Source organism: Musa acuminata, chromosome BXJ2-10 (assembly GCF_036884655.1).
Source record: "Musa acuminata AAA Group cultivar baxijiao chromosome BXJ2-10, Cavendish_Baxijiao_AAA, whole genome shotgun sequence".
Taxonomy (NCBI): Eukaryota; Viridiplantae; Streptophyta; class Magnoliopsida; order Zingiberales; family Musaceae; genus Musa; species Musa acuminata.
In genome coordinates this window covers 27800351-27819239 of record NC_088347.1, presented here as the reverse complement: position 1 = coordinate 27819239, position 18889 = coordinate 27800351, and the positions used below count along the sequence as shown (strand labels likewise).

General features: G+C 41.8%; 2 protein-coding genes across 2 annotated transcripts; one reads left to right on the top strand and one right to left on the bottom strand.

Annotated features, from left to right (window-relative positions):
* Positions 1 to 1917: 1917 nt before the first annotated feature.
* On the top strand, positions 1918 to 11701 carry LOC135624902 (pyruvate kinase 1, cytosolic-like). Its single transcript, XM_065128963.1, has 16 exons — positions 1918 to 2148; positions 2230 to 2326; positions 2411 to 2508; positions 3169 to 3324; positions 4369 to 4446; positions 4683 to 4814; positions 5688 to 5768; positions 5941 to 6012; positions 6097 to 6186; positions 8043 to 8187; positions 8284 to 8372; positions 9067 to 9162; positions 9273 to 9340; positions 9434 to 9533; positions 9784 to 9843; positions 11277 to 11701. The coding sequence occupies exons 1-16, from the start codon at positions 2080 to 2082 to the stop codon at positions 11427 to 11429; spliced, it is 1584 nt and encodes a 527-aa protein (XP_064985035.1). The 5' UTR covers positions 1918 to 2079; the 3' UTR covers positions 11430 to 11701.
* A 682-nt stretch (positions 11702 to 12383) lies between these two features.
* Positions 12384 to 14979, bottom strand: LOC135625920 (uncharacterized). The gene has a single exon (XM_065131069.1). It carries the CDS (start codon positions 14281 to 14283, stop codon positions 12616 to 12618), a length of 1668 nt encoding a protein of 555 aa, XP_064987141.1. The 5' UTR covers positions 14284 to 14979; the 3' UTR covers positions 12384 to 12615.
* Positions 14980 to 18889: the final 3910 nt, after the last annotated feature.

Here is an 18889-nt window from a genome sequence, read left to right as displayed (position 1 = left end):
TATATTTTTTATTAAAACAAATAAATGTTATTTTCATCACCTTTTCACCATCTTAACGTGTTTGTTTCATTTTTTAAAATATTTTTATTATATTAATTATTGTACATTATGTTTACATGTTAACTCAAAATTATGACATATCTGATAATACATTAACTAACTCAAATGTTTTAATAGAGTTCGTTCTTGTTTTTACAATACCATACAAATTAAATTTATAATATAATGTTATACATATATAATTCAATCATTTGACTCATTTATTCAACTAATTATAAGAATATACAATCAGTTATCACTCATCATATTAATATCACATAAGATTTATTAAAAGACAAAGATCGATGCAATCCAACACTCTCTACATAATATTTACAAGGTAACTTATGATTACGAATTATCTCATCTACAAAATATTCCCAAAGATATTTTTGAAAGTTTAGGGGGGGTGGATTGGTTGTCTCTCTCGTAGAATATTCATAAAAATATATTCGAAAGTTTAGGTGACAACTTGGGTTGATTAGGAATTACCTCTTCTATAAAATATTCATAGAGACATTTTCAAAAGCGCACGAGATAATTTAAGTTAGTTACGAAATTGTCTCCCTTATAAAATTTTTATAGAATATTCTTTCTTATCGAGGTCAGTATAAAAATATATAATTAATTTTAAATTAAAAGGGATAGACTTCGATTTAAACGTCGGATGAATAAACTTAAGAAGCTCATCCCGACCTTAATCTTTCGAAAATCATAAGACTTTTATTGATGCATCAAGATAACTCTTTTGAAGTTCATGACGATAAAACTATTCATTAACACTCTAAAACAGATTATTCCTGTTGAAACCTAATAACACTCTTAAAAAGTAACAAGTAGAGGTGACCAAGTGTTGGCAAATAACTTCATAATTGATCCAAATCTTTTTTTGACAAATTATACTAACAAAAAGTCATTTAAAGTGTACATTAACTTAGTTGGTAATAGTAAAATCCTTAATCAAATTTTATCTTCACAACATGACATGTTTTGAATTTTGAGAGGAATTCAAAATACTGGAAAATCACTCTCAATCATTCATGAAGTGAATGATTAACTACAAGACAATTATCGAATTGGACCAGCAAATGCCCAAAACACCCAACGGGAAGTCAAACCAATAATGGTGCAGAACTATAAAAAGAGTGGTTCCCAACAACCCCACCCAAAACCTTCTCCTGTGTGCCGCGTCATACTCCTATCAGTGGGACCCAAATAAATACGGACTACAAAAAGCACAGAATAAACACTATGACAGGGCTTCCAATTTTAATTATAAGCGCTTCGGGTCCCTACGCCTCTTTACATTCGACTCCAGTAACTATGTCGCTCTCAATGATGCCAACTTCCGTTGTCCGTTACTGCGATCCACCGCTCCACATCAACATCACAAGACGCAAACGTTCTATTTATTTGTGCATGATGTAACCCAAACGTCCAAGCATGTCTTCCATCATAGCCATTACCAATTCGACAATCTATGAGCTGGCCGAGCCATCATACCGCATAGGTGAGGCCAATGCCTCGGTCGCCACCACACGTACCGTTCGTGCGATTCGAAGGCCTGCGACTGTCGGTGGCAGAGCCGACGCGTCCCCCACGGTTTTGCCCGTCGTCACCCACCGATCCCATGTTCCTATTGGCCATTGGCTGTGGAACGCGGACCACGCGGGCGAACCCGAACCGAGCTGCGTGCAGCCGCTGGTTTTATACCTCGGGCGTCGAAACCAAGTTTGGCCATTCAAAACGATTCAACGGAAGTCCATGTCTAAGGCCGAATGACCCACCGCTCCGTCATCGCACACCGATGACTGGGCCCCAGAAGAACGTGCGTTCAGGCATCGAAGAGTTCGCGTGTGTGGAGTCTCTGATGAATCTGTGGACAATGGCGCCATTAAAGAAGTAATATCCGTGCGCTGTTGTGGGTTGGGCGAGGGGAAAGGAGAATTAGCATAAGAGAGAGCGAGAGAGAGGGCGTCTTCTGTTGTCGATCACAATCAGACCTAGCCGAAGCAGAAGCACAGATCCAGAAGAAGAAAGATGCATTCGACCCACCTTCTCCTGGAAGAACCCATCAGGATGGCCTCCATCCTCGAACCATCGAAGCCAGTACGTCTTTTCTCTCTCGATCGATCTCTGGGCGAAGAAGATCCCGGATCACTGACGCGAAATGTTGTTTTGCGTGTGCAGAGTTTCTTCCCTGCCATGACCAAGATCGTGGGGACGCTCGGCCCCAAATCCCGGTCGGTGGAGGTGATCTCCGCTTGCCTCAAGGCCGGCATGTCGGGTATGCCTCACGTTCTTGCCTCACCTGCTTCGCGTCACTAGGCTGTTTTGTTTTGATCGGTTGATTGCGTTCTTCCTGTGGCAGTGGCACGCTTTGACTTCTCGTGGGGGGACGTCGAGTATCACCAGGAGACCCTGGAAAATCTCAAGACTGCAATCAAGAGCACCAAAAAGTTGTGCGCCGTAAGTCTTGGCTATTTGCCACCTGCTTATATAGGAGTTCTGATTGCCGGTTGCACGTTATATATACATTTTTTTTTTTGTCTTAGCTACCAGTACGATTCCTTGTCATATACCATAGAATCTGAGCTTAGTTTCCTCATCGCTTTTTTCTGCTGGTTGATGAAAGCCCTATTGGGGTTTATTTATTTGTGTACTATGGATACAAGAACTTGCGCTGTCAAAATTTGCTATGATGTTTGCGACTTAGGCTGACGAATTTATCCTTGTTCTCTTTCTACTTAAAAAGTCACAAGGTCACCATAGGCCATGGTAGAATACAAGATCAGTTCGATACTTGTAAAACCCATTAAACTCATATAGGCCTGCAAAAGCCCCACAAGGGGCTTAATCATGCATATAGCACGAATAAATCCTTCATAGGCTAGAAAAAAGATTGCGTCTTTGGGGCTTCAAGCACTCTGCCCCTTTATTCAAAAGGAGCATACCAACTACCTGAGTAAGCATGGCCTGCTCTTTTGACTTACATATTAGTTTACTTTTAATTTGTCTGGTCATGAAACTTGTATCTTCAAATTCAGATCCAGCTGACAATTTTTCTGATTGTATAATATAACTTTGTAAAATGCTTCATAAAGACCAATAACGTTTCCCGTTTTCCAGGTCATGTTAGATACAGTGGGTCCAGAGCTGCAGGTTGTGAACAAAACCGAGAAGGCCATCTCACTTGAGGCGGATGGTTATGTTATTTTGACACCAGATAAGGAGCAGGAAGCATCGTCTGAGTTGTTGCCTATAAACTTTAGTGGATTGTCAAAGGCAAGCAATTTTCTTCTTGGAACCATGCTCATTGTTGCACTATGCTAATAACTAGGTGATCTCATTAAGTTCTGCGTGTGCATATATTCCTTAATCTGGTTTAATATAAATTTCCTTGTATCAATTGTTATGTTGGAACAAATGTTTCTCATCCTATTTAACTGTTCTTGCTCGTTCAAAACCCTGCACATGAAATGTGCCTACCTTCTCTTTGGTCTCCTGCGTGCTCAATCTCTCCCACTCTCTCACCCGGTTCCTCTATCTTATTTACCTCTCTTATTGATCGCTCCTTTTGCTACAGAAATAACTAAATTTGTAATCATGATGAATGAATGAGTTGAAAAATAGGGGATGCCTGTGTTCACAAACATATTAGGGCGTACGTAGTGCATAAGGCTCCCATCAATGTGGGATCCGGAGAGGGTCAATATATGTAGCTTTATCTTTAAATATTTTAAAGAGGTTATTTCCGTGATTCGAATCTTGATCTTTCAGGTCCAAAAACATATTCATATGCAAAAATCATATTACCATGTAGTTTGGATTTCATCATCTATCCTTCATCACATGCTGAATAGTTTTGTTCTCCTACTCACCTTGAACTTACTATCCTCATTCCCCTGTGTATGTGTGGTTTTTGTAATTTTACTTGTGATTCTAACAATCACATCATACTCACGCTAACTGAACTCAACAATATTTAGAAAGATAGAATCGAGTACCTGATTTAATCTGCATTGGGTTGATTGAAACAAGATGATTTATTACTGTAGATGCATTGGATGACTTGAATTGATAAGTATCTGTGATCTTTCCTAGGTTTTCTTGAATTTGGAACATGCACTATAACACAATAACTATCACATGCTGACCATAGATGTTAGGTTTAACAGTTCAACTATTACATCACATAATATCCATCTAGGGGCTACTGTGGACATGAAGTTCAGCTATTATATTTCAGCCATTTTGTATCTACCAGACTGCAATTTTAACTTAAGAATTACTCAAAGTAACATTTGCATATAATTTGTTCTTGCGCAGGCAGTAAAGCCAGGGGACACAATATTTATTGGCCAGTACTTGTTCACTGGAAGTGAAACTACATCTGTTTGGTTGGAGGTATGGCTTTTCAAAGCTGTCTGCTATTTCTTGATTGACTGATAATTAAAAGAACTGGTTTACTCAGCTGTCGAAGGGGACTAATATTGCAGTCTGAGAAGAGTTGCTTAAGCAGGATATTGTATATTTAAGCTTGCTAGTCTCTGTTACATTAGTCACTTCTTATATTTCTTGAGGCTTTTTCGCTGCTCACTTTTCTCTTTTTTCTTTTTGATTTTTGATGAATGTATCTGCAGGTTTCTGAGTTGAAAGGGGAAGATGTAGTCTGTATAATAAAAAATACTGCTACTCTGGCTGGGTCACTCTTCACCCTGCATGTCTCCCAAATCCATATTGATCTGCCAACACTTACTGAAGCTGATAAAATTGTAAGAGAAAACATTGTAACTCTTGATCAGCATTGCTCTTATCATATTAATAAGCTTTCCTGATATATTTTGTGTGAAAAACTCATTAATTCTTGATTATTTCATCTATTATCATCTTTAACGCGCCTCATAGAGCAATCTAAAAAGCAGTTATGGTGAAGCTATATTAGAATGATATAGTGCATCAAATTGTCAGTATATAATACAGACAGGGAAGAAAAGAAGTGTTGTGCTTAGAGGACAAATTTGGAGTAAAATTGGCCTTTCTCTATCATCATCATGATTTATCTCTCCGTAATTAATTAAAAGGCCTTTTGACACATAGCAAGGATACATCCTCTAGACTTTAGCTTCCAACTTCTACCAGTGCCAACATTATTTCTATCAGCAGCTTAGCATAGGTTAATCCATTCCTCACATAATTATAAAGCTGGTTGTATCATGTTCTTGCATCTATGATCCTTTTTGTTAGGGGTAATCTGTTGAGTGAGAGAAGCCTTTTTTTTGGTTTTATAGTCATTTCAGAGCCTTGTTACCATATTTTAAATGTTTTTTAAATTTTGATTACAGTGGTCAACCGACCACACTAGGTTGAACCTGTGCTTGATGTTTTTTCTAGTCCACTGCATAATGGCATACTGAAATAACTTTGTAGTGGTGCTTATCTCTGATGTCAGCAACCTTTTTTTTAAAGAAAAAAGAGTGTCTATTCTATTTAGCTTTTCAAATCAGACTGCTAACTTTAGTCCTTGAGAGAGACGAATTATCATCAATACAGTTTCTTGTTTGCTGGTACTAAATATGTTTCTTGATTACTATAGCATCTATATTTATAAGCTTCTTATCCCATTAAACAATTTGTCTGTTTTTCAGGCAATAGGTACATGGGGTGTCCGCAACAAAATTGACTTCCTTTCATTATCTTATACAAGGCATGCCGAAGATGTTCGGCAAGTAAGCTATTTAATTCACATCACTTTTGTTTCCCTTGTATTTACTCTGAAGTATATTAAAGTGTTGATTTCCAAATCTTTATTTTTCTTTTGCAATTATTTTTTCCTGATTTGATGCTCGACTTGTTCATTTACCTAAAACTTCTTTTGTGTTTTTCTTTCAATGAGTTCAGGCTCGAGAATTCCTGTCAAAGTTAGGTGATCTTTGCCAAACACAAATATTTGCAAAAGTCGAGAGCATAGAGGTTAGCTGCAAAATAAATAATGTTAATTAGCACATTTACCTTACAACTTTCCTGTTACGAGTTCCATTGTTCATTTTCTTGAAGGGTCTAACACATTTTGATGAGATTCTACAAGAAGCAGATGGCATCATTCTTTCGCGTGGGAATCTTGGAATAGATCTCCCACCTGAGAAGGTTGGGAAATTTCATTATTGTGGCTAGCATTGGTACAGCTATTACTCCTGAGTTATTATATTTGTGACATCTCACTGGATGTCAATGAAAATCACAAAAGATGGCTGTGTAAAGCAAAATTAAAATTTTTATAATGAGTGAAATATGAGCAATTAATTAAATAAGGCTAAAATGAGTCAGTTTATTGAATTTTGTGTGGTCATTATTACCTTGTTAATTCTGGATAGCTAACTTCTTGCATAATAATCATTTACAAACTCTTTGTCTTCACTATCTAGTTCTGAAGTTGCAAAATGATTGCTATTTACATACCCTTGATATTGAATGTGTAAATAATGCTGTACTTGGTGTTTAGTTCTGCATATGTTCTTGGGAACATGTAGCATAGATAGGTCAGGATTATCCAGTCTAATGCATGTGAAAATTTCATGAAATTTAGACATGGCTGCATCTGCATTTAGCATATTAGTAAATGATTTTATACCATGTGCGCTCCTACATAGTGAAATAACGGCCATAAAATAACATGTTTTTTGTATCTGATTGAAACAAGCTTTATGAGCATGTCTATTATACAATCGCATGACTTCAGTGTTGCAACCAGGTTCCAGTTAATGTGAGAGTAACAGAAATACCTGGGTCAAATACTTGAGCACAACCTCATCAAGGATTTGAATCCAGAACCTCTTCAAGATGAAGAGAAGAAGAAACCATTATGTCTTGGCCTGGTTTGAGTTTCAACTAATCTAATAATTCTTTCTATATGAATTATTTTGGCTCAGTTCTTTAGTAGTCCTTTGTTCTTGTAAACATGGTCTCTTTGCATCTCACAGAGGTTCTTTGGAATGCTGTTTGCTGGTTATTGTGGTCACTGGTCTTTTTACGTGAAGATATTTTGTGTCACTGTCTTTCTCTCCATTGTTTAAAATTTTGACATTGATTGTCTGTCGACAAATACATACACTTCAGTTTCTGATTTGCCAGTTAGTTTGTGCTGCTACACCTTTGAGTAATTTGCACACAATTATTGTCGGTACCGTACCATGGCTGATAAGGATGTAAATGAAGGTTTGCCGTACCACCCAATATGGACGGTATGTACCAGTCCGATCGGGGACCAGTATGAGCGATACATATCGGTTTGTTGGTGCATCCTATCGTATCATATGTTAGTACATTGGTACAGTACAATACATATCATATCGACAGTCGATCAGTATATTGGTACGGACCAGTAAGACAAATCATGACCGGTATATATTGGTTTGTTGGTACGTCCCACATATCATATGTTGGTATATTGGTACGATTCAATATGTATTATATAGATAGCCGATTAGTACATCGGTATGGACCGGTAAGACAAACCATAATGTAAACTACTCAAACCATGAAAGTCTTTGTGATATTATACATGTTTGATGATGGAAATTATATGTATGAATACAAACGAATAAGAAAATAATTTAATTTTGAAGCAAGATATGCTTATTAATTACCTCGTTATTTGCCAAGGATGTAGTCATCTGATGCAACTCTTAGTGTTGAGTGAATTTTGGAATAGTTCATGAGTGTTGAAGACGTGCCTATCAATTCATGAAGAACTTACCTATGAACATCTCAATCGGCTGAATATTTTTCAGCAACTATTTTGAGGATAAAGAGAGTTAATCGGAGAGTTATTAATCTAGCAGAAATGAGGAAAAATTGCATAAATACTTTTTGTGCTTGATAGCTCGAAAATGTTGATTGCTGTTCTTCTTTTTGTTGTCCTAGAATAGTATCTGTTTCTTATATTTACTACTGCACCTACCTTAATTAAGTATTCTGTTACCTAATGTCTTATTTATCTGCAGGTGTTTCTATTTCAGAAGGCTGCTGTCTATAAATGCAACATGGCTGGAAAACCAGCAGTTATCACACGTGTTGTTGATAGCATGACCGACAACTTGAGGCCAACACGTGCCGAAGCAACTGATGTGGCGAATGCAATACTTGATGGTATATTCGTTAAAGTACTGTCCATTTTCGTAGTCCAGGACACATGCATTCATTTATTATTCAAAGCTTTGAATCAGCAATCTTGATTCTTTCCAGGAAGTGATGCAATTCTTTTGGGTGCTGAAACACTTCGAGGATTGTACCCTGTTGAAACTATATCGACTGTGGGTAGAATTTGTTACGAGGTAAGCCTTTTGTTTGTAGTCCTAAATGTTTGATTATTAATGATGAACTAATATATAGCTATTATGGGGATTGATAAAATATATGGAAGAGTTTGACTTGACACAAGCTTTTAATATGCATGCTCTCTTTTCATATATGCTACGGTGCTATGTGGTTCGTGAGTGGCTACCTTTTTTCACTTTTATTGTCTCAGTTTGTGTTCTGATATATGACGGGTAATATAGAATTTTTAAACGACCTATTTGTGTTTGGAAAAGATGCATGGTTTGGTAAAATACGGAAAGCCAACATATACAAGTTTTGATTTAAATATAAATGAGGATGTTATGAGCCCTAATGTTGTATTTTAAGCAATCACAGAAAAGTACTATATGAAATGCGTGCATGGTGTTTGGGTGTGAAGAGTTTGGTGCAACTGGTAGGAGAAAAGCTGTGACTAATCCTGTGATTTTTTTAATCTCATCAAAGGGTTGTAGGATCATATCGCTAACATAGTGGATTGAAGACTTTTTTTTTTTGAATTTATTTTGCTTTCTTATTATTGATTTTGTTGCGTCATTTATGAACTCATGAAGTTCTTGTAACTGAGTGTTTTTGCAATGCACATGTCTTGAGTCCCCACCCTCATCCTTCTCTTCTCTCTTTGTGATGCTTTTCTTGTTCGTTGATCATCATAAAAACTTTTTTTTGCAGGCAGAGAAGGTTTTCAACCAGGATTTGTACTTCAAGAAGACTGTGAAATATGTTGGAGAACCGATGACCCACCTGGAGTCCATTGCTTCCTCGGCTGTATGTTTTTGCCTTATTTATTTAAAGTATACTTAGCTGTTATCAAATTAAGTATACTTATATGTAAAGTTGAAAAACATAGTTAAGGTCACTGTTATGATCTTCTTTAGGTTCGTGCTGCTATTAAAGTGAAGGCTTCCATAATAATTTGTTTCACTTCATCTGGTAGAGCTGCAAGGTGCAAGTCATTCAAATTTTCACATAATTTCTGTTGTTCAGTGGCTAATACCAAAAGTCTGACATACATGATGTGTCTTTTGTTCTTGTGTAGATTAATTGCCAAGTATAGACCCACCATGCCTGTATTATCTGTTGTCATCCCTCGGCTTAAGACAAACCAACTTCGATGGAGTTTCAGTGGCGCTTTTGAAGTATGTGAGCTTATCCACTCTTTGTACTAATATTGACCAAGCCTGAGACATAAAGTCATGGAGATGATATGCACTAGTAATAATTGAGGATTTTGTTTTCTTTCTTTTTTATTTCCACTGTTTATATAATAAATTTTATTGTGTGTTTGTGATGTTGGCATCTTTTACCACTCTTCTTGTATTTGTTTTATAGATGGTTTTTAGTAGGCACATTTGATCCAACACTGATAAAGGTTATTAATATTGGCAGGCCAGACAATCACTTATAGTTAGAGGTCTTTTTCCTATGCTCGCTGATCCTCGTCATCCTGTAAGTACTTTCCATATCCCATCTTCCCTAAGCTTCATGTGCTTCTTGTATGCATGATATTTTGGAATGATGTTGTTCTATCTTCTGAGAAGATACCTCGTGAATCTTTTCTAGGATATCTTGTGTTATATAAGTCAACCAGCCAAAATATTTGGTGTTTTACTTGTTAAGAGTAAGGATTGATATTTCTCACAGGATTAAATTCCTCACTCAATTTGATTGCTCATTTTTCTTGGATATAATGTAAACTCAGCCATAGCAAGTTTGATGTGTTGATTTTAGGATCTGCATCTAGTTAAAAGATTCTTATAATTCAAATATTGTCATGGATGATGAATTGGATTAATAACAATAAGTTGGGTGACCAGAATGACCATTTTCAGATTAGTTTCTGATAAGGCCTAAAAACACCTGACAGCTGTTGGCATGAGTGTTACATAGGTGAGAGGAATGTGTTCTAATTAGGATCGTCGAAGCTTATTTTTATAATGAGAGGATAATTTGGATGAGACCATGTCTGATAGAACAAATGAACTTCCAATATTCTCGTTAGCTAATTTTGTTTAATTTACCATGAAAATGCCTCAAGTTGCCTGCGGCAAAATATATAATGCTTTCACGTGATACTCCGTCACAAGAAGAGAAAGTGACCATAAAGGATCCAAAAAGTTGCTTGCTCACCCATACCATCTGTGGCCAAGCTCTTTTATTGGTGAGGGCACTCGCTGAGAATTAGCAGAACTGTATGGTATATATTGTCAACATAAGCAATTGGTTCAGAAGAGTATAAGAGGAAGGCATGTAGCATTCACAACGAATTTGTAACACCCCTGATTAGTCCCACATCGAAAGTGGGCAAGATTAAGATTGGCTTATAAGGGTCTGATGAGTGTACTACTATCAACTTCAGCTTAAGCATTTTGGTCAGTGGATTAGACCAAACGAAGTTGATAGGCTAGTTAGCCCATCAGGCTCGGGTCATAATATTTGGTATCAGAGCCGACCTAACATTTGGGTATGGTGAGGGGGTTCGAGTAGGAAAGGGCTACCCGTAGACGGAGTCAGAGGACGCTTGACGAGGGCGTCAAGCCTTTGAGTGGGGGTGATTGTAACATCCCTGATTAGTCCCACATCGAAAGTGGGCAAGACTAAGAATGACTTATAAGGGTCTGATGAGTATACTACTATCAACTTCAGCTTAAGCATTTTGGTAAGTGGATTAGACCAAACGAAGGCTCGGGTCATAATAGAATTCCTGCCCGAGAGTAAAAACATGCTAATAAGAATCATTCTAGTTGAAATGATGTTATATAAAGGTTATCTGTATAACCTTTTATTGCTTCTTAAGGCTAACAGCTGGCTCTTTTATTGAACAGTAATATATAGGCATTTTGTTTCTAAGCAATGTAACTTAACATCCTGTACTCCTGCAGGCTGAGTCTACCAGTTCCAGCAATGAGTCAGTTTTGAAGGTTGCTCTTGATCATGGCAAGGCCTCCGGTCTGATCAAGTCTCATGATCGAGTCGTCGTCTGCCAGAAAGTTGGAGATGCTTCAGTGGTCAAAATTATCGAGTTAGAGGATTGAAGAGCTGTTTTCTCGCAAATTCCAGACAGGAGGTGGCTGAACTGTCGACTATTTCTCTTTTTGTGTTTACTTAGACATTTCCTCAAATAAACCATAATCCAACAAACAAACATCTGATGTTGGTAATTTTCCGAATTGCTGTGCATAGATCTGCGCAAATTCCCACATCAGTTACTAGTGTTTACTCGAATGAGGGATTGCACAGACACTGGTTTTCATTGTGCCACTGCAACAATTCTCCTCTATGTTGAGTCTGAATTATATTCTTCCAATTGAGTCTGCTAACAGGTAAGATTTGGGCCATCGTAGACGAATCAGTGCATTCTGAACGGCAGAATTTGACATTGACAGTGACTTGAGAAAAGATCATCTCGGGACACAGCAAATAACTTTCCACTGAGACCACGACGGCACATCAAACTCTATAAATAAATTATTGTACCTATTTTGTCTGTACCTGCCAGTACTGTGCTCGAATCAATGTCACGATGATTTGGACTCGAGGATTAACTTCATTAAATTCACCAAAACTTCCACTCATGTACTTCTTACACAGATTTTATTTATTCGGAATGGGGTTGCCGCCAACATCTCTTTCATGCATGATTAAAGAGGAAGACACAATTTCGTGAGTTTATTCCATAAAAATAAGAAAAACAGACGAGGCACATGCCAGAGCAGAGGCAAGAATGAGTGTGAGATTAGGCAGCTCGAGCAGGGGAGACATCGTCGCGGTAGTGTGTATCTTCCGCCAGCCATTGCACGTTCGAGAGAGAGAGAGAGAGAGAGAGAGAGAGAGATCTAACGTTTTTTTTTTTTTGACTGAGTTTTTATTTTAAATTTCATAAATTTTCACGAGCAATACAGTTTATTTTCCCAAACGCAAACCACCAAAATAATTTGTTCATAAACTAATGAAGTGTTCTGTTTGGCTCTTAATTAACTATTCTAATAGAATACTAACCGTGAAAAACTGCTTTAAATGAGAAAAAAAATTACAGATAAAACATGAACAAAGAACATCCTACTGTTTTCACTTGTCCGCTTGTGTTTGAGTTATAGAAGACCATATGAATCATCGAGGCATGGATGGATGTACACTTCAATTGCCCGCTACCGCACGCACACATCGAAATCTCCCCTGCTGTCTTCATCTTTGTCGGGAAAACATAGAAGAAAAGCTTCTTTAAGCCGTGGCAGAAGCATGATCCGCATTTGGTATGTGCGGCTGCTCTGCAGGGCGCCTCTGATTGGCGTTGGTGTTCTGAAGCATCAGCTGCTGCTCGGCAGAGGGGATGGCGGCGGAGGATCCGCCGCCGCCACTGCCTCCGTGTGTAAGCTCGAGCTCCTTTTGTCGGAGCAGCAGCAGCATGCGGTCGTTCTCAAGGCACAGGCGTTCGTTGTCCAGCTTCATGCGCTCCATCTCGCGCTCCTTGTTGGTGCTGAAGCGGAGCCATTTGAAGTGCTGGCGCTCTAGTTGGAAGGCCCGGCATTGGTACGCCACGCGCTGCTCCTCCAACTCCGCTGCCTTCCTCTTCAGCCACTGCCGCTGCTGCTGCTGCTGCTGAAGCTCCCCTCCGCCGGACATGGCCATCAGCTCGGACTGCAGCTGCCGCATGGAGCTGGAGGGCGACGACAGCGTCAGCGAGAGCGGAGGAGAGGCCGACATCTGGGACGCCGTCCTCTTGTGCTTCCTGCCACCTGCGAGACCTGACACGAACCCCTTGCTGTCCTCGTCCTCCTCCGCCTCCTCGTGCTTGTGTTGGTGGTGGTGGTGGTCGCCGTGGCGCTTATGATTTTGACCTTCCATGTCGTCGTTGTCTTCATCCCCGTCGTCGTCATAGTCATCATCGTCCTCGCTGTCTGCATCGTCGTCATCGTCGACTTCCTCTGCATTTCCCTCATCTTCGGCGGCGGCAGGGGCACCGCCTCCTCTCCTACCCACAGCAGCCTTCGTCGTGAACAGTACCGTGTCAACCAGGCCAGGCGGGTGGTGGAAGCAGAGCTGCTGCTGATCCGACGGTGCCGGCAGGGGAATCTGCGGCGGGGGTGCGGCGGCACAGGTGGAGGAGACTCCCGCGTTGTGGTAGGCGCACATCTCCCGGAAGAAGAGGTGCTTGGAATTTAGGAGCTTGCGGGCCTCCTCCTTGGCCTTGGGCGAGAGGTCCATGGTGTCAAGGAGGGCTTGGTTCTCCACCACCCGACAGGCCGTCCCCTTCCCCAGGAGGTCGTTCACCCGCTTGTACCGCTTGTTCAGGTCATTGAACTTGTCCTCGCATTGCTGCGGCGACACGTAGAACCCCTTCTCCATCATCGCCCGCGACACCGACTTCCACTTCCCCTTCTTCTGCAACAGCGCCGACACCGGGGCCGAGGCCGCCGCCGACTTCTTGCCCTTGGCAACGGTGCCGTGGGGTTGCTGCTGCTCCCCCTCCGCCCCGCCGCCGTCGTCACCCACGTGGTACACCACCTGGATGAGGAGCCGCACCATGCCGTCGGTCCACTTCATCCGGTGCCACGGCGAGGCCGACGAGGACGGCTGCGACGGTACTCCCCCGCGCCGCCCCTGCTCATCGACATCCTCCCCGTACCGGGGCTCCTCCTCAGATCTGACATGGCCAAGCGGCGGTACGTACTGGGCGTGCCTGACGGGGTGCTGCCCCTGGTGGTCGCTGTCCTTGGCCATCGGAGCCTGGAACGGTACCATGTGGTGTGTCTGCTGGAGGTGGTGATGAATCAGCGGCTGCTGTTGCTGCTGCGAGTGATTACCTTGTTGCTGATGCATCTGCTGATGCGGTTGGAGCGACATGTCCAAGCCTAGCAATCCCCCAGGCATGCCATTCCCTCCGTCCATTCTCTCTCTCTCTCTCTCTCTACAATATCCTACGAGTCAAGACCAGGTGATCGCTAGATTTCGTAACTGATGCTCTCACCGAGGAGCATGAAGACACCCTATGGCTCCATTACTACTCCGAAAGCGACGGCAATCGCTGCTTGCACGACGCCTTTGCTCTTCCCTGACCGGCCGAAAGGAAAGTACGAGCAACCCCGCGCGGCGTCACTCCCTCCGATGGGAATAGCTTCCACCGTCCTCCTTCGAGTTGTGGGTGCCGCCGGTTTCGGGTGGTGGAAGTACGCAGGCGGTTTTGGGAAGGAAGGGGTCCTGTGGGTGGTGGTGGCGATCTTAGCTGCGCCAGTGGCGACAGAAAACAGACAAATCCGCACAGCGATTGGCCCAAAAGAACATGGGCATCCTACAACCACTCAGTTCTCTGGTGTTTGCTGCTCTACGGCAAGCAGCCGAGTCGTGAATCGAAAAGATGGTGGGTCCAAGCGGCGGTTCCTTGCTCCTGGTACTGGAAAACTGCCGCTGAAAACTGCCCATGGTTTCGCCCGCGTCGCCAAATCCACAGGTTTCGAGACGCGCGTGCGAGCTGGTGGGTTCCGTTGACTCCGGTCGCCCGCATCTCTTTCTGCACGCTGCTGCTACGCACCGTATGCGTAGAAGAATATTTACGTGCGCCGGCGTAGAAATACCACTAACACGGTGAAAAACATCTTCCCAGTCGACGAATTCCTTTAATGTTACATGTCCTATCAAATGGCAAGAAGATGTTGATGTGTAGGGACGAGAAGATCGACTTGGGGAATTGAACGAAGAATGTCCAAACGTTCTATGTGGCAATGAAGCAAGCAGTTTGGGGGCGAAGAAGAAAGGGTGGGGTTTTGGGGTGGCAAAGATGCATGGGGAGATGGCAGGATAAATAGGTGATGCAGTGGCTAACCTGAAGAAATATACACTTGTAAATTTATTAACGCTAACTACATCTCATTTTTTGTTTATTTGAGGAGTTTTTTTTTTTTCTTCTTATTTACATGTATTTAAGGGTGTAGACTACGATTCGATTCGGTCTTTTCCATGATCTTTCATTTCAAAGGTTGCTCAAAGTAAGGTCATCAAAGGTGGCTCAGAGTGAGTTGACCTGGAAGATCACTTTTTACTGATTTCTTCTCTTTGACTTTTTTTGTTTCCCAACTATCAAGGGTTTTAATATAATATGTTGGTTAATTGATCGACTGTTTAGTAATCACTAAACGAAAAAAAATCCAAAAGGATGAAGATAGTGAATATGAAGGTTGATGAGAATGGATTGTGTCTAGCCATCTTTTGATTATATCGTTAATAGAGTTTGTAATTAATAAAGTTGAAGTTTGAACTCCTTTGGTAGTCGATCGAATGAAGGAGCTTGGCGAACCATTATGTGTTGTCTGAAAGTTAGACGCATGAGAGAATCAATCGTTTCGTAAAGTATCATTTGCATGGCAAAAGTCTAATGGATCCGAATTCCCATGGGTAAGTGAAATCCTTATTGGATGGATTCTTCCTAGATATTTTTGACAAAAGAAGATCCTAGATAGGGTCTAGCTTGGATTGCTTTCCTTGTTTGATGTCATTTTCCTATGTCTTTGAGGCGTTGATCCATTTAAATTACATACTTATGGTGGGAGTCTAATGGATTGAATAACATACTCCTTAGAAACTTCCAACTATGGAGATTACACCTCACGAGGAACCTCCTTCAGGGGTGGTTGGTATCCTACCATTGTGAGTAGGTGCAGGGCATCGTGAATGAACTAAGAGGTGTTGTCGAACAAGTCAGGCACCGAATGGAATGATGGTTCGGACAACTTCTATCAAACCTTGGACTTGTTGAGTTAAAATGTGGGGTGTGCTTCGGTAGGAATGGTGACGGTCGGTGAGAGTGGGTTAAATTGATGATTGATTATTGTTATCAATAATCGTTGCCGAGGTGCACGACTCGATCTGGTTATCAATGTTCAGAATCGTCCGAATCACAAGGCCTTCGTTGGGTCGGGTTGGACTTGGAGTTAGTTCCACCCGCACTCCTACTGATACGTAGTCTGCTTCGTCGTCAGTAGGCTCTTGCACATAGGCCTTAGTCAAGAGGGGAGAGGTTTCCGACCTAGCCTCTCCAAAGGTTAAGCTAGCACTGGTATAGTTAAAAAAGGGGTGACCGAATGAGAAGGGTTAGTTTTTATACCTGCAAGGATGAGTTGATCATACGGGGTCAATTTACTACAGTTGGCTTAAGCTTCTGTGCGAGCACCGACCGACCTGCACGGATCGATGTTGTCCAGCATCGCCCAGAGTTTTTCGGGATGGCTGCACCATGATGATATTGTTTTGTACAAGAGGGTGGCACTTGATGAAACCTTTATAGTGTAGTTTGATAATGTGCTAGAGTTTAATAATGAGTGCATATGATGAAGCCTTTTATAGTGTAGTTTTATGACTGTTATGCTTAAAAGATGTGCATTGACATTAGGGACGTTATGTGCTTCTCTCGATCCTAATGGAATCATATCATGTGAAATTTGGAAAATGTGTAGCAACAATAGATGTGATTTGTAACATTCAAGGCGACTCTAAGTTAACCACATGACAATGAGATGTTGATCAACGTGACCATCGTGAATTGAATCCTGCTTTCATGTTATCTTTACCAATGAGAGGCCTCTTACCGACATGCTAAAGCCAAGCATGTAATGGGAAAGGAATACGTTAATGGTGAGGTTTAAACGAAGAGAGGAAATGATTACAGCAGTGCCGAGTTGTTGGACGCATGGTATCGAGCTGCCAACTACATGATAGGCAAGTATCTGTCGGTCACATAACGTTAGGGTGTCAACTACATGGCTAGCAGATGTCCACCACATAGAATTAGGGCATTAATTATACGTTTGGTAAGCGTCGTTCATGTAACACCAAGGTGTTAGCCGTGTGATTGATGGGTATCAACTATAACATCATTCTTCTACCAAAATATCAAGACATCTATCTATCTAGTTAACTTATTAACGTTAACGACAAATGCATATGAATACGTTCGAACGACAAATGCATATGAACGAGAATATTCACCAACACAAAGCATGAATCCCTCTGTACTGCCGGACCGAGGGCAGTGACTAATTAGAAAATGAGTGAAAGAAGATTGCAACACGTACATGCTATGGCATACATAGCATTCCCCTTATTAAGTGCTTGCAGTAACTTATTGCAGGTACATACGTGGTCTTTTGTGCCAACGCCGTCGTGCCGTCCCCGTTACTCATCTTTGCTACACGACTCTACGTATATATATATATATATATATATATATCTATATAGACCACAACCGCCGGTGCTGTTCCCGACACCAAGAACGCGGACGGCTGTGTAGAGGTTTACTCCCCTTTCTTGATTTCAGGAAGACCTACGGACTGTGGAGAGCTGCATCCAGGAGAGCACACGAAGAACCAACGAACAAAGCGTCCAAGTGGAAGCCATTATTAGTGTCATGCGAGCTTAATGATCCCTCCCATCCAGCTTTGAAGAACGGGATGCGACCAACGGGAGGAGGAGCACTCACCAACATCATCATCGTCTCCACTCAGTGGTGCAATGGGTTTGGTCCCATGGGGACGATTCTCTTCTCGACACCGTAGCGAGGGTCGATCTCGTCACCGCTGGGCTGTTCCGCGGACGAATGCGCCGTTTGCCTGTCACGATGATGGCGGTGAGGGCGATGACGATGGTGATGGTGATGGCGGTAATCCGTCGTGTGGTCGAACGCCGTGAGATCGAAGCGAGCCGAAAGCAGCTTCCGGGGGACTGTCGAGGGGCCGTGCCTCAAGCCGAGACGTCGCCTGGACTGATTCAGATGGCTCCACCCGTGAAGCAAGAGCAAGAGGATGGTGAGACAAAAAAGGCCGGCGAGGACAGACCTCCTCAAGGCCATGGAAGAGGAGAGGAGTGGTGGCGGAGAGAGGGAGAAGACATGGATAACGAGGGTTTGGGTTTTGGGGTGGGGTGGGGTGGTGGGTGTGGCACCGCTGGAAATAATAATATGGGTTGGGGTGTGTGTTGAGGAACGAACGTGTGGGAGGCGCATTTGCTTAGTTGCGACTCCAGTCGTAGGGGGTTTACTTTAATCGGGTTGGAGTCGTTTACGGGCCTCCTCAATGTGCGGAGTTCCACCACTTGTGCGACAGAGCTTCCTTGACGTCAAAGAAAGAGAGGGAACGCATACGGTAGTCAAGCCTCGACATGCTTACCAATGGGGGGCAACGCTGGCTTGAGACACAGCGAGATCGGTTGGTCGGTTAACTCCAAGGTAGATCTGCGGGATCTCAGCTTCAAGGACCTCCGGATCTGAGAAAGAAGATGATAGACCTCAGTAACTTACGAAGACAACATGACACGTAACAAAAAATATTAAAAAAGCATCGTCCTACATTGTATTATTCTTGGCTGGCAATTGGGACATTCGTCATACTATTGTTGACCAAAACACGTAAGACCAACACAAGATGGACAGTAGTTGAGCGTATGTTTTGGACAAATAGAACTGGCATAAATTTTTTTTTCCTATCCTTTTTTGCTTCTCCCAATTTTC

Coding starts and splice junctions, on each gene's coding strand:
- LOC135624902 (XM_065128963.1), top strand. CDS start 2,080: ATGCATTCGACCCACCTTCTCCTGGAAGAACCCATCAGGATGGCCTCC. Junction 4,447..4,682: donor CTACATCTGTTTGGTTGGAG/GTATGGCTTTTC, acceptor ATGTATCTGCAG/GTTTCTGAGTTGAAAGGGGA. Junction 6,013..6,096: donor CAAAAGTCGAGAGCATAGAG/GTTAGCTGCAAA, acceptor ATTTTCTTGAAG/GGTCTAACACATTTTGATGA.
- LOC135625920 (XM_065131069.1), bottom strand. CDS start 14,283: ATGGACGGAGGGAATGGCATGCCTGGGGGATTGCTAGGCTTGGACATG.